Here is a 13709-nt window from a genome sequence, read left to right as displayed (position 1 = left end):
CCACATCCAAAGAGGGCAGGCTGGTTTGGGGGCAACTAAACAGTGTGAACCCTATAGGTTTGTCCTAGAACCATAGAATCATAGAGTTGGAAGAGACCTCAAGGGCTGTCCAGTCCAACCCCTTGCCATGCAGGAACACTAACCAAAGCACCCCCGACAGATGGCCATCCAGTCTTTGTTTACAAACTTCCAAAGAAGGAGAGTCCATCACTCTCCAAGACAGTGCATTCCACCATTGAACAGCATTTATTGTTAGGAAGGTCCTCCTAATGTTGAGGTGGAATCTCTTTTCCTGTAGCTTGCATCCATTGCTTTGGAACCTATTCTCTGGAGCAGCAGAAAACAAGCTTGCTCTATCCTCAATATGACATCCCTTCAAATATTTAAACTGGGCTGTCATGTCACCTCTTCACTTTTTCTTCTCTATGCCAAACATACCCAGCTCCCTAAGTTGCTCCTCATAGGGCAAGGTTTCCAGACCTTTCATCCTACATGAGAGAGGAATGAATGTGAGGCTGCCACTGCTGCTCTCTTGAATCTGATGCTTGAGGCAGCTGCCTCAATCTGCCTCATGGTAAGACTGGTCCTTCAGAGCTCTGTAGGTGTGCCACGTTGCCTGCCTTGCGCTTCACAAGTTAGTCTGCTGCCCTCAATTGTGGTGAAGGAGACTCAGTCATTATCAGTACTGAAGGAAGATCCCACTGCAACTCCAATTAGTTTCTGTACATGGAATGGGGCAGATGGGCACGGCATCATCCTCTACATCAAGCATCAAAACTCTTCTTGTTTTTGTTGCTGTGTGCCTTCCAGTTTTTTCCAACTCATGGTGACCCTAAGACAAATGTATCACCTAATCATTTCCAACTGATGGCAACCTATGTCGAACCTATTCTTGGCAAGATTTGTTTGGAGGGGATCTGCCCTTGCCTTCCTCCGAGGCTGAGAAAATGTGACTTGCTCAAAGTCACTCTGTGGGTTTCCATGGTCGAGTGGGGACATGAACCCTGGTTTTCCAGAGACATAGTTCAAAACTAAGCACTACAGTCCACTGGCCCTGCAAGCACCAGGAAAAAAAGAGATCATCTCTGCAGTTAGAATATACAGCTATGGCTTTTCCATAACTTTTCCAGACCATGGAAAAGTTGCTTTTTTGTACCATGATTCCCCAAATTCCCCAGCCAGCATAACTGGCCAAGTTAGTTAGGGGCTTCTGGGAGCTGCAGTCCAAAAAAGCAACTTGCCTTATCTCGGCTCAATACACTGTGCAAGTTCTGCTTCTAGCAACCTCCAGATCCCATGGCTGCATGTCTAATAGTTAGGTACAGAGTTAGTTGGAAGTATTGGGAAGGTATATATCTGGCTGCCTACCCCTTGGACTGGAGAACTCTTTACACTGAAGAGGGCTTTCTAAGGAATATACTGGCACAGTGGGTGATGTGAGCCTGAAGGGATTTAGTCAAGGAAGTTTTGTAATGGCAGTGTTGAGATTTAAGGATTTGGAGGAACACGGTGCCAGAACGGTGGGTGGAAATAGTGCCTGATTGAGGCACAAAAAGAAAGAAAGAGAGAGAGAGAGATAGATTATTGTCAATGGAGCTGTGTGAGGAGGACATGAACTGGGGTTCAGCCAAAAGCCATTCTAAAAATTCCAATCTCCCTTTCTCTCTTTTGAAAACTACTCCTGATTTAGCATCTTGGCCTCAAGGATTCTAGGGATCTGAAATGCTCATGAACTAGTCTGTGGCTCTCACTTAGTAGTTAAAAGATTGTCTTTTGTATAGAACTATCTGGTCTTATTCGGGGATGGGGGCCTCTGCTCTAATTTGCAGAGGGCAGCCCTGTATTTGAAAGCATCCTCCCTTGCACAGGTGAGCAACTTGTGGCCCTCCAGATATTGTTGGATTACAACTCCCATCACCTATCACCATTGGCTATGCTGTCCAGGGCTGGTAGAAGTTGCTGACAACTTATGGAAGTCCAAAAGTTGCCCATCCTTGCTATATTCTCCTAGGTCCATTCGTGCTACAGAGTTATAGTGCTGTTATTCTGCTTTAACTGCCACCTTATGGAATCCTGGATTTCTAGTCTGATGAGGCACTGGAGTGCTTTGGCCCTTTCTTAAATTGCCAATCCCAGGATTCCATGGAACTATGAGCCTTAGTGCACAAGAAAAGAAATTAGGAACGGAGCCAGAAAGAAGTGGCTTTCTCTGTACCTTACCGCATGATGTTGCAGCGCTTCTTGTGGGAGATGGTGTTAAAAGCGAATACTTTGTCTAGCTGGAAAACTCCATTCAATGAAAGACACACTTTTATGACTGTCCCGTGCAGAAAGAAAACCAGAGTGCTACAATACCATGCAATAAGGCACAGAGAAAGATGCTACTCCCTGGATCCATTTCCACTTTATTTTCTCATGTGGTAGTTATTGTGGAATAATAGCACTACAATTCTATAGCGTGAATGGATCTCCAGAAACAGAGAAGATTGCGGTACTGAAAATGGAATTAATGGAAAGAAAACCAGAGTGCCACAATGTCATGCAATAAGGCACGGAGAAAGATGCTACTCTCTGGATCCGTCTCCACTTTCTTTTCTCGTATGATAAGGCTCTATGGTAATTATTGTGGAATAATAGCACCATAATTCTATAGTGTGAATGAATCTCCAGAAACAGAGAAGATCACGGATCTGTCTCCACTTTCTTTTCTCTTATGATAAGGCTCTATGGTAATTATTGTGGAATAATAGCACTATAATTCTGTAGTGTGAATGGATCTCCAGAAACAGGGAAGATCACAGTACTGATAATGGTACTGATAATTTCTCCGTGAGAAATAGGGCCATGCGCTTCTCTTTGATTCTTCTCAATGGCAATGGTTTTTCTCCCACACTGAGACAGGCTTCTGTTGGTGAACAATTTAGGCTTCTGTGGAATGTTTTGAAAATAAGCCCATGTGTTTGCAACAGAAGAGGTCACTTGGGTTAATCCCCGCTTCCTAAACACAGGTTAAAATCGCCTCATGGAACAAAGGCACCCACTTGTTGCTGGGTGCTTATGGGGTTTGTACAGCATGATCCAAGCCACACGTGTGGGAGCAAAGATCCAGGAGAGAAAAGGGCCAACTTGCACGGTGCCGGAGTGGGGGAACGGTGGTCGGTTCTTGGCGCTTGGTGAATGGGCTCTTTGTCTGGGCTCATAAGAGTGAAGGAAAAGTGTCACTTAACAAGGGTTAAGGCTGTATGAGACAACGGCAATTGGAACGAATGTTATGTAAAGGACATGTAAAAAGAAAAACCTCAACAACAACAGACAAGATTGTTCTGCAGATGGAGGTTGGGTGAGGTCAAGCCCACAGCAGTAGTGGATCTAACAGATAGGATGCACTGATATGAGCAACATTCAAGCTGGAAAGATGGCTGACGTTGGTGAGAAGGAGGGAAATGACAGAGAGACCTATTTGCCAGGGAGTTCCTCTCTTTTTCTGGACTCTGTTTTTACAAATCACTGCTTCTCCCTCGCCATCTTTTTTAGCCTTCTGAGGATGCCATGTGGCAAGGTTTTTAATGCAACTTAGCATGTTCATGTTTCAGTCTTCAATTTTCAAAACTGAAGGTGGCATGAGAATTAAAATTCAAAATCTAGAGAACAAAATTTGTGGACTGCCATGCTTCTTTAACTGGGAGCCAGTGTGGTGTAATGGTTTGCAATCTCACTCAGCCGTGGAAACCGACTCAGGATCAAATCCCGGCTTGACCATGTAAACTAACTGGGTGACTTTGGGCAAGTCAGGCTAAAGATACCCAGCTTCCTAAGTCTTTCTTCGTAAGGCATGGTTTCCAGACTCTTCACTATTTTGGTTGCCCTTCTCTGGGGGCACTACAGCTTCTCAACGTCCTTTTTGAATTGTGGTGCTCAGAACTGGACACAGTATTCCAGATGAGGCCTGACCAACATAATAGAGTGGTACTATTATTTCCCTTGATCCAGATACTATACCTCTATCTGTGCAGTCTAGAATCATATTGGCTTTTTAAGTTGCTGCATCACACTGTTGACTCATGTACAACTTGTGGTCTACTAGGACTCCTAGATCCCTTCCACGTGTCGTCTTAAGCCAGGTGTCCCCCATCCTATATGTAAGGATCCATTTTTACTGCCTATGTGCAGTGTCTTACATTTCTCCCTGTCGAAATTCATTTTGTTAGTTTTGGCCCAGTTTTCTGATCTACTAAAGTCATTTTGAATTTGGATCCTGTCCTCTGGAGTGTTAGCTAATGTAGTGCCATCTGAAAATTTCATAAGTATGCCCTCTATTCTTTCATCTAAGTCATTGATAAAGATGCTGAATAGCACTGGGCAGAGGACAGGACCCCACCAGTCACATCTCTCCAAGACGAAGAGGAGCCATTGCTGAACATCTTTTGGTTTTGGCTGGTCAACCAATTACAAATCCACCTAACAGTTGCATTGGACGTTATCAGACAAGGGAAACTGGAAGTATATTCCAATGGCAATCCGAACGCAATCATGGGGTTTAACATTATTGTGTGATAGACTACCACATGCAATTTCAGGCAATGGGAAGTCAGTCCAAACGCAATCATGGAGTTTCATGTTATTGTGTGAGAGGTGATCACACGCAATTTTGGGCAATGGCAAGCTATCTTTTTTCCCTTTTATGAAAATGGGGACAACATTTGCCCTCTTCCAGTCTCCTGGGACCACTCTGTTTCTCCATATTCCTATATCCCTATAAATTACACAAACACATAAACACACACACAGACACACATATAGATATTTAGAAATCCCTATAAATTACCATGGGTAAATGTATCTATCTATGTCCCATTTTTGGTAACGGGTTTCTCCCAACTTCTTTCTTTCAGTGAGTCTCAAAGGTGCTACAAGATCTCTGCAACAACAACAATAATAATAATAGTGGAGAGATCTTGTAGCACCTAAGACTTGAGTCAGGTGGATTTTTGGTGGAGTGGGAGCCAGGGACAGACCTATATATGCCATATATTATTATTATTATTATTATTATTATTATTATTTGGAGAGATGTTGTAGTGCCTTTGAGATTCACACTCATTGGAAGGAAGAAGTTGGCAGCAGAAGCTTTCCTAGACCTCAGTCCACTTCCTCAGATGCTTTTGATAAGTAAATAAATACTATTATTATTTTGGTGGAGTGGGAGCCAGGGAAGGACATATATGTGCCATATATAGGACATTCTCACACACCTATGGCACATATAGGTCTGCCCCTGATTCCCACTCCATCTAAAGCATTTGAGGAAGTGGATTCAAGCCCCTGCTGCCAATTCCTTTCAGTGAGTCTCAAAAGAGCTCCAAGGAAGGTCTCTCCTCAGACTAAAGGCAGCCATAGCTTTGGATTTGATCAACTCCCCCTCCCCTCCCCTTTCCCGCGGTGCGCATGCGCCACCAACGCCCGCTCTTCCCCCCTCCCTCCCTGAAACAGAGCGGCCCGTGACGTCATCGGCGTCGGCCGAGAAGAACTGTAAACACGGAAGTTGGGAGAGAGGAGAGGGGGCGGGCTTTGTTGCCCTGGGCAACGCGAGCCAAGTTCCGGGCGGGAGTTTTGATTGACTCTGAGACTAGGAAGGAACGTTGAGGAAGGCGGGACTGGAAGAGGCTGAAGGAAAGGATGCTGGCCTCTCAGGTAACTATGGTCGGAGTGCATCCACACTGGAGAGATAACGCGGTTTGATACCGCTTTAACACTGTTGTGTGGCTCAAGGCTATGGAATTCTGGGCCTATAACAAACTCCAACTCCCAGAATTCCATAGCCTTGTGCCACAAAAGAGTTAAAGCGGTGCCAAACCGGGTTATCTCTCCAGTGTGGATGCATCCTAGGCATAATGGTTTGAGTATTGGGCCGCTGTGGACCAGGGTTCGAATCCTTGCCCAGCTATGAAACCCACTGCGTAACCATGGGCAAGAAGTCACACTCTCTCAGCCTCAGGGGAAGGCAGTAGCAACAACAATACTAATCATGATATATATTAATGATAACGATAATGTTTTATTAACATGGTGCCACTCCTGTCAGATCAAGGCGGCTTACAATAACAAATAAAGTGCAATGTATAAAGTGCGGTGTGTGTTAAAATACATCCCATCATCGGAAACCTCCTCTGAAGAAACCTTGCCCAGAAAACCCCAGGATCAGATTCGCTTTGGAGTCTCCATAAGTTGGAAACGACTTGAAGGCACACGACAACAACAACAAGAACACCAAGGATATGACACAAGATGAAGGCTTGTGGTTGAGTGTAAGACTCTAGAGGCCAGGGTTCGAATCCCAGCTCAGCCATGGAAACCCATGGAGGCCTTGGGCAAGAGGTCACACTCTCTCAGCCTCAGAGGAAGGCAATGGCAAGCCACCTCTGAAGAAACCTTGCCAAGAAAAACCCATGATAGGTTTGCCTTAGGGTTGCAGGTTTAAGGGCATGTTTCCCCTTTCTGTCAAGCAAAGCGGTGCTTACACTAAAAGTCTCCTCATCTGTTTAAAACCTCCGGGTTTTAGGAGGAATATTAATGGTGGACAATGATCTCTGTCCTCCACAGAGACCTACTATTTGTAACAAAGGCACACCTGCTCCATTTAGGCCCCAGAAAGAGTGCTACAAAAGCTTGGTTCTCTTTGAAATCTGGGTCCCAGTAACTTTGATCTATTTCCTCTGGGAACACTGCAGCAAAATAAACTACGTTTTCCTTTCCAATCGGAAATTCCAATTGACCCTAGTAAATCTGGTTATAATTCTGGTTTTTAAATCAATCTGCTACATTGGGATTCTTCCAAATGGCTAATAAGATGATAGGGGGACAATCTGATACTCCTTTTTTTATCTTATCAGTATAACTTCTTTCTTCCTAATTTTACAGGTCGCAGTAAATTAAAAAAGGAAAGGTTAAAAAAGAAGAAGAAGAAAGCCTTTTCTCCTCCCAAGTGTCTTATAATGGACCAGAAAATCCTCGCTCTAGCAGCAGAAGAGAAACCGGAGCGACTTCAGTCATATCTGCAAAGCCTGAAAGAAAATGAGGTGAGCTGCTATAGCCATTTCAACACTATTTCAGTCAGAGGATCCACAGTTGTAAGTTTTATGCCTGGACACAGATAACTTCTGTGATTGGTAGTATTGTAGGTGATATGATAGCCCTGTTTAAATACTTTGAAGAGGTGCCATATTGAGGAGGGAGCAAGCTTGGTTTCTGCTGCTCCAGAGACTAGGTCCTGGAGCAATGGATGCAAGCTACAGGAAAAGAGATTCAACCTCAACATTAGGAGGAATTTACTGACAGTAAGGGATGTTTGACAGTGGAAAATACTCCCTTGGAGAGTGGTGGAGTCTCCTTCATTGAATGCCTTTAAACAGAGGCTGGATGGCCATCTGTCGGGTATGCTTTGAGTGAGAGTTCCTGCATGGCAGAATGGGGTTGGATTGGACGGCCCTTGGGCTCTCTTCCAACTCTATGATTCTATGGTAGGGTATAGTTCACTGTATGGTATAGTTCACTAAATCTGTCTGAGTTCATATGTATTTGTATGTCAGGAGTGGAAAACTGCGACTCCAGCTCTTTGCTAGACCTCAAGTTTCACTAGCTAGCATGGTGAGTAATGGATGCTGGGAATTGTAGTCCAACGCCTGGAGGCTCACAGTTGCTAATCCCTGCTATGCATAATGAGGGAAGGGTTGTCTCTATTTGCAACATGGTATAATTTAACTCATGACAGCAGCATTAACACTGGCTTGTACAGAGCCATTCGCCTGATTGTATAAGATGTCCTGAAATTCCCTCTAAATAACAAGGCCTAAAGCTTTATAAAACTAGAGTTCTAGGTCACAAATGACTAACGTAAGTTCAAGTGCACCATAAGTATTGTTAGGGGCTATTAGCTCTTGTGAAAACATTTGCAAGGTTAAAGAGAAAGTAGACTTGTGTGTGTCAGTGTTATCGTATTGAAACTGCTAAGTTGTGCCTAGTATGTTATCAAGTCTAATGTGCTGACAAATGAACCTTGTGGTTCTTTTCTTCTTGCTGCAGTTGAGTGATCTAGTTACAAAGCAGGCTTTGAGGGGGAAGGAGATCGGTGTCTTTCTGAGAGGAATCTTCAAAGGTACGAAGCAATGACCTGTGACAGACTAAACTCTGCACTGTTCGCTTTTAGCATTTTAAGTCAACTGTAAAAATAATTTGTGTGTATGAGATTTCTATGTGAATCAAGTATACTAAATAATGCAAGTTTCCAAATAGCACTGTTTGAGTTGGGAGGGACATCATAGCTCTTCTGTTTCTTGAATTAATCCTACTAGATGAGTTTCCTGGCATTAATATCACCTTAGTGTGCTAGCATCAACTAATTCTTGCTGGTAGACTGAGTTTTACCTTTTGGCGAAGAAATCCCAAATGTTTTAGTAAAGGGAAGATTTTAATTGGGTTTTGTTTTGTTTTAATTGAGAAAGGAATAGACAAGCATTACTGTTGCCCAGGACATTTTAGTTGTTTAAAATGCTTAGAAGTAAGTGTGCTGCCTGTGAATTATGGGTCCATAAAGTACTGTGGGAGATCAGTGGAAGAGTAAAATCCAGACCTTCACAACTCTTTTTTTGCCAGAGAGCTGTGATGAAATATTCATCCTGATGCCTTTCTTTATTGCTTTCTTTCTGTCCACCACACTAGGTTCTCCTTGCTCCCAACAAAATGGTGTTGTTAGGAGGCTCAGTATTTACAAGCACTGCATCCAGTTGGTGGAGTCGGGGGATCTGCATGTGGAAACTACATCTGAGATTATACGATTGCTTATGTTAGAGGTAGGACTGAATTTTTTAAGATCAGTTTCTCTGAGGCCATTGCAGAGAAGATAGTTCCATTTTGCTTTCATGTAACAAGTTTATGTTCTTGAGCTGGTCAGCATATAAACCAGGCATTGTTTGAATGTTGTAGTTTTATGACTCCCATTTGGCCTAGACTGCACAGCCAATGATGAGGTATGATGGGAGGAATTCAAAAAAATCTGGAGAGCCACAAATTTCCCATCCTGATGTACATGATGTGCTGTCATCCTCTGTACAGGTTAATTCTTCACACATGTATGTGAATGCATATTGTCTCATGAGAATTACTTATGCTGTTCCATACTGCAGAAATAAAGCAGTTTGATATCACTTTAACTGTCATGACTCCATTCTATGGAATCCCAGGATTTTTAGTTTGGTAAAGTGGTCAGCCTAGTTTATCAGATGCCTCTCCAAACTACAGATCCCAGGATTTTATAAGATAGAGTCATGGCAGCTAAAGTGGTATCAAGCTGCTTGGTTTCGGCAGCATGATACACCCATTGTCTTCTTGGGTCCAAAACACACTGCAGAAATAATGTATTTTAAGACCCACTTTAACTGCCTTGGCTCAGTGTTAGGGAATCCTGGGAATTATAGTTTATTGTGGCACCAGAGCTCTCTGCCAGAGAAGGCTAAATTTCTCACAAAAATAAAGTTCCCAGAATTTCCTAGCATTGAGCCAAGGCAGTTAAAGCATTCTCAAACTAGATTATTCCTCCAGTGTGTTTTGGACCTAGGTCAAAGAATCATACCATTAGGACATACAGTTGCTGTCTTAATGGATAGGTGTCACTTGTCATCTAGCTATCCTGCATACTACTATTATTGCACACTGGTTTGGCAACTGTTCAGTGCACTGAAATCTAATCTGCCTCCAGTCCAGGAAAAAATAGATTACCTGCTTATTTCTGCTTGTGAAATGCTGCTGTTAAAGGCACAAGAACAGAGCAAGTGAAAGAAGTTGGCATTCCTGTAAGGATAGCATTGCATGTTTGCTAATATTGATCATTATCAAATGTAGTTTGTACACTGTTAAAGCATTCCAGATCTTCATTAGTGGCTGATATGACTTAGAAGTGTGGTAGTTCCTTTTTGCTCCTGGGGAAAGACATACCAAAATGTGGATACAAGTGTCCTTTGTAAAGTAAATTTTAGTAGCATCTTGAAGAGTACATTTCTTCTACTACTACCACTTACTACTGATTATTGGGAGAGCTCAGAAGTCTTTTCTTATGTCTTGTTTTTATTGGTCAGACTCACAAACTGCCAGGCCCTGCAATGGCTGACTTGGCTACTTTGTTTGTTGATGCTGTAAAAGGAGGCAGTCTGCTCAGCGGTAAATCTTTGGAGCTGTTTCCTACAGTTCTGACAGCACTAGCTACATCTAAAGAGGCCCTGGTTTATGGGACAGGTAAGCTCTTTCCTTTTCTGTCTGTCCCTTTGGTAAGCAACAATTCCTCTAAGTACCTTTACATTGTGCTCTTTTTACCTTTTCCAGGTGAGCTGAATGGAGAAGAACTGAAGAAACAGCTGATCAATACACTGTGCTCCAGCAGGTAGGCATGTCTTTGCCATATCATGATCAGGTTCCCTTGAGAAATTAACACAATTTTCTCTCTCTATATATATATTTTATAGAATCAAACACTACATTCATTTTAAGTGCCTTTGACAAAATTTTCCTTTTTTTCTCTTTTGATCATTTTCCTCACTTTATTTTATCTACAAATACTTCAAGTGAATGAATTATTTTAAACAAAATCATCAGTTTGGAGAGAGGCTTTCTGTTGGTGTAAGTGCCTTGTGACAATCCTATGGCATAATAAATGTACGTCTTTACAGTACAGGAACCCAAGTGCTACAAGATCTCTTTTTGCTACAATAGACTGCCCCTCTGCCAGTATTCTCTGTTGGCAATTTATTTTCTGTTTTCAGACTCTGGTTTTTATCTTAACAGGTGGAGTCAACAATATGTGATTCATCTAACCTCTATGTTCAGGTACTCTCCTAATCTGGACAACTAGTATTATTTTCTTTCCTCTTGTAATCTAAATGTCAGAAGTACAGTCAATAGTGTTAAACACCTTAGCCATTTTGTGTAAGGGAAGAATTCCTAGGCAGGCAAGTGTAATTTAGGCTATAGAAATTTCTGAATAGAAAAATTCTAAGTTGGGTCACATTGAAATGACCAACTTAAGATCTGTTTTGCAGACCACATGAAGAGCATATATTAGTTTATGCGCTGTATATTTGTGTACTGTGTACCTTTTATCTTTTATTGACACATACCATTTTGAAATTTTTAGATCCAAGCAGTAAATGTTAGCAACCAAATGAGTAAGGGGGAGGCGTTACAAACCGCCGCTCTGCGGCAGTCTCCCGGCGCTGCTGTTTGCTCCGTGAGGGAGCCGCCGCAGCCAAACCGCGCGGCTCCCTTACGGAGCAAAAAAGAAGCTCCGAAATGGAGCTTCTTCTGGTGGTGCGCTCATGATGCCGCGAGGCACCCATGGTGCACTCGCGACATCATTAGCGCCGCGCGACATGCGGACGCACAGCGTCCGTTACGTCAAGATGGCGGCGGCTGTGTGGAATGGCCGCCGCCATTTGTTACAGACAGTCTGTAACAGGAATAGGGGCATCTGGAAGAGACGCCCCTTTTTAAAACTGGGACGTCCTGAGGACGTCCCAAGAGGCGGTTTGTAACCCGCCAGAGTTTCAAAGATTAGTGACCTCTGCCTATATCTTTAAGAGTATATTTAGTCTTACCTCTGGATCTTTTCCTACCTCTTTGTATAGAGAGAATTCTGTTTTCTGCTTGCTCTAAACCAGGGCTGGGAAATACATAGCTTTCACATTGTTGTTGAACTGCAACTCCCATGATCATCCACCACTGCCCTTTCTGGCTTGGGACGCTTGGGATCTCTTGTCCTCAGTATGTGGAAGGTCATTTATTCACCATCTTTCCTCTAGGACTGAATTTACTGCTGCCTTTCGAAAGATACTGACTTGTGATTTAAGCGGAAATGGTTGTGGTCTTTTTTCTTTCTTTACTCTGTAGAGATGTCCCACTAAGTGCAGAAGAATTGCAGTTTGTCGTGGAGAAAGTCATAAGGATGTTTTCTAAGTTAGACCTGCAGGAAATCCCTCCTTTAGTTTATCAGCTGCTGTTGCTTTCTTCCAAGGTAAAGTCTTTGAGGGAAATGGACAAACTCTCCAAATTTCAGAACTATAAGAAATGTGTTTTAGGTTGCATGGGTGACTCATCTTACAGTTCTAGCCACACTTTCATAATATGTGATTAACAATTTTACTTGCTTCTAAAAAATAAAGAACCACTCCAACCCACACCATTGGATATCTGTCACAATGTTTGAATTGCCATTTCCAAAAATCCACTGCTAAAGGCTCGTATAGAGGCTAACAGTGAGGAAGGATATAGCATTAGAATTGCAAGTTATATTCATAAAAACAGCTTGTAATTCACTGATATTAATGAAGGACCTAAATAGTTTATATTGGCCCCATACAGACTGTCCAAATAAAGCTGCTTCAGTTCACTTTGAAGGTATGCAGTTTAAAAGATGCATGCATCCTAAGAGTCCAGACGCTGCACCAAAGCTATGCTCCTGTCCTTAGGACTGGATCGTGGCTTTGGCACAGCTTTCGCATGCATCATTTAAACAGCATACCTCCAAAGTGATCCGAAGCGGCTTTATTTTAGCCTGTCTGTATGGGGCCATTGATATACAACTCTGTGTGCCTTTTCTTGACCGTTGTCGGAAGACAGAGTAGAGCCACTTTGTCAGATCTGAGAGGCCACACAGGATTGTACCACCCCAAACATATGATTGCTCATTAATAATATTTTATTACAATAGTATTTATGTTCCTTTCTTATTTCATAACCTGTCAGGGCTGTAAGAAAATCATACTGGAAGGAATCATCAGTTTTTTCAACCAGATGGATAAAAAAATAAAAGAAGAGCAGAAGGAATCAGAGTAAGTCATTTCAAATGTTCTTTATTTCTACTAAGCCTATTATTTAAACCCAGTAATGGCTCCTCCGGAGTGGGGCAAATGTGTTGCATTATCTTTTCTGAGGTTAACATTATTGTGTCATAATTACAACCATGATTGTATCTTTGGCCATTGTGTGACCAACTCTTTCAGGTCAGTGGACCTAGAAGAAGCCACAGTTCCTGTAGACCAACTCCGTCATGTGGAAGGCACCATCATTCTGCATGTTGTGCTGGCCATTAATTTGGACCAGGATTTAGGAAAGGAGCTAATAAAATACTTAAAGGTATGCCAAATGTAAAATAAAGCCGGGTGGTGTTAGTGTTCATCTTTGCAATAAAAGGAAACTTATAATTAACTTATAGTGTTAATGAATTTATAGGACTGTAACTGGTACTATGAAACACTGTTCTCACTCAAGCTAATCTTGATTTGGGATGCCAGTTAGAAGTTTTTGCCATTTAACTGAACTCTATATGATTGATGGTTTTTTAAAAAATCCTGTCTTTTCCCTAAAGAGTGGCACTCAAAGAAGCTGGAGTATTTTTGGCCTCTGACCTGCATTAATCTTTTCTAGCTGCCACCATCTTAATTTCTGTCTTTTCCATGGTAGTAATGTGTGCTGCATTCATACATGTAGGACAGCACCAACTCATCCTCAAAATCAGAATCATAGAATTGTAGAGTTGGAAGAGACCACAAGGGCCATCCAGTCCAACCCCCTGCCATGCAGGAAGTCTCAATCAAAGCATACCCGACAGATGGCCATCCAGCCTCTGCTTAAAGACCTCCAGATCAGGGGAGATTTGACTTCCAATC

At 42.5% G+C, this 13709-nt stretch overlaps 1 protein-coding gene across 3 annotated transcripts in view; it reads left to right on the top strand.

Annotated features, from left to right (window-relative positions):
- Nucleotides 1–5530: 5530 nt before the first annotated feature.
- The window catches only part of FANCI (FA complementation group I), a 26755-nt gene continuing 18576 nt past the window's right edge, over nt 5531–13709 (top strand). For 2 of the 3 annotated variants that reach the window (XM_089539115.1, XM_089539113.1), the window contains exons 1-10: nt 5531–5691; nt 6919–7076; nt 8080–8152; nt 8716–8846; nt 10128–10284; nt 10372–10429; nt 10831–10872; nt 11932–12055; nt 12787–12872; nt 13044–13176. In XM_089539115.1, coding sequence (XP_089395241.1) covers nt 6993–7076; nt 8080–8152; nt 8716–8846; nt 10128–10284; nt 10372–10429; nt 10831–10872; nt 11932–12055; nt 12787–12872; nt 13044–13176 — 888 coding nt within the window. In that variant the 5' untranslated portion in view covers nt 5531–5691; nt 6919–6992. The remainder of the gene's footprint in view (nt 5692–6918; nt 7077–8079; nt 8153–8715; nt 8847–10127; nt 10285–10371; nt 10430–10830; nt 10873–11931; nt 12056–12786; nt 12873–13043; nt 13177–13709) is intronic. The other variant, XM_089539114.1, reaches the window with a different exon arrangement.

This window comes from Sceloporus occidentalis, unplaced genomic scaffold (assembly GCF_023333645.1).
Source record: "Sceloporus occidentalis isolate IW3139 unplaced genomic scaffold, rSceOcc1.0.p SCAF_9, whole genome shotgun sequence".
NCBI lineage: Eukaryota > Metazoa > Chordata > Lepidosauria > Squamata > Phrynosomatidae > Sceloporus > Sceloporus occidentalis.
This window is presented reverse-complemented; position numbering and strand designations above follow the sequence as displayed.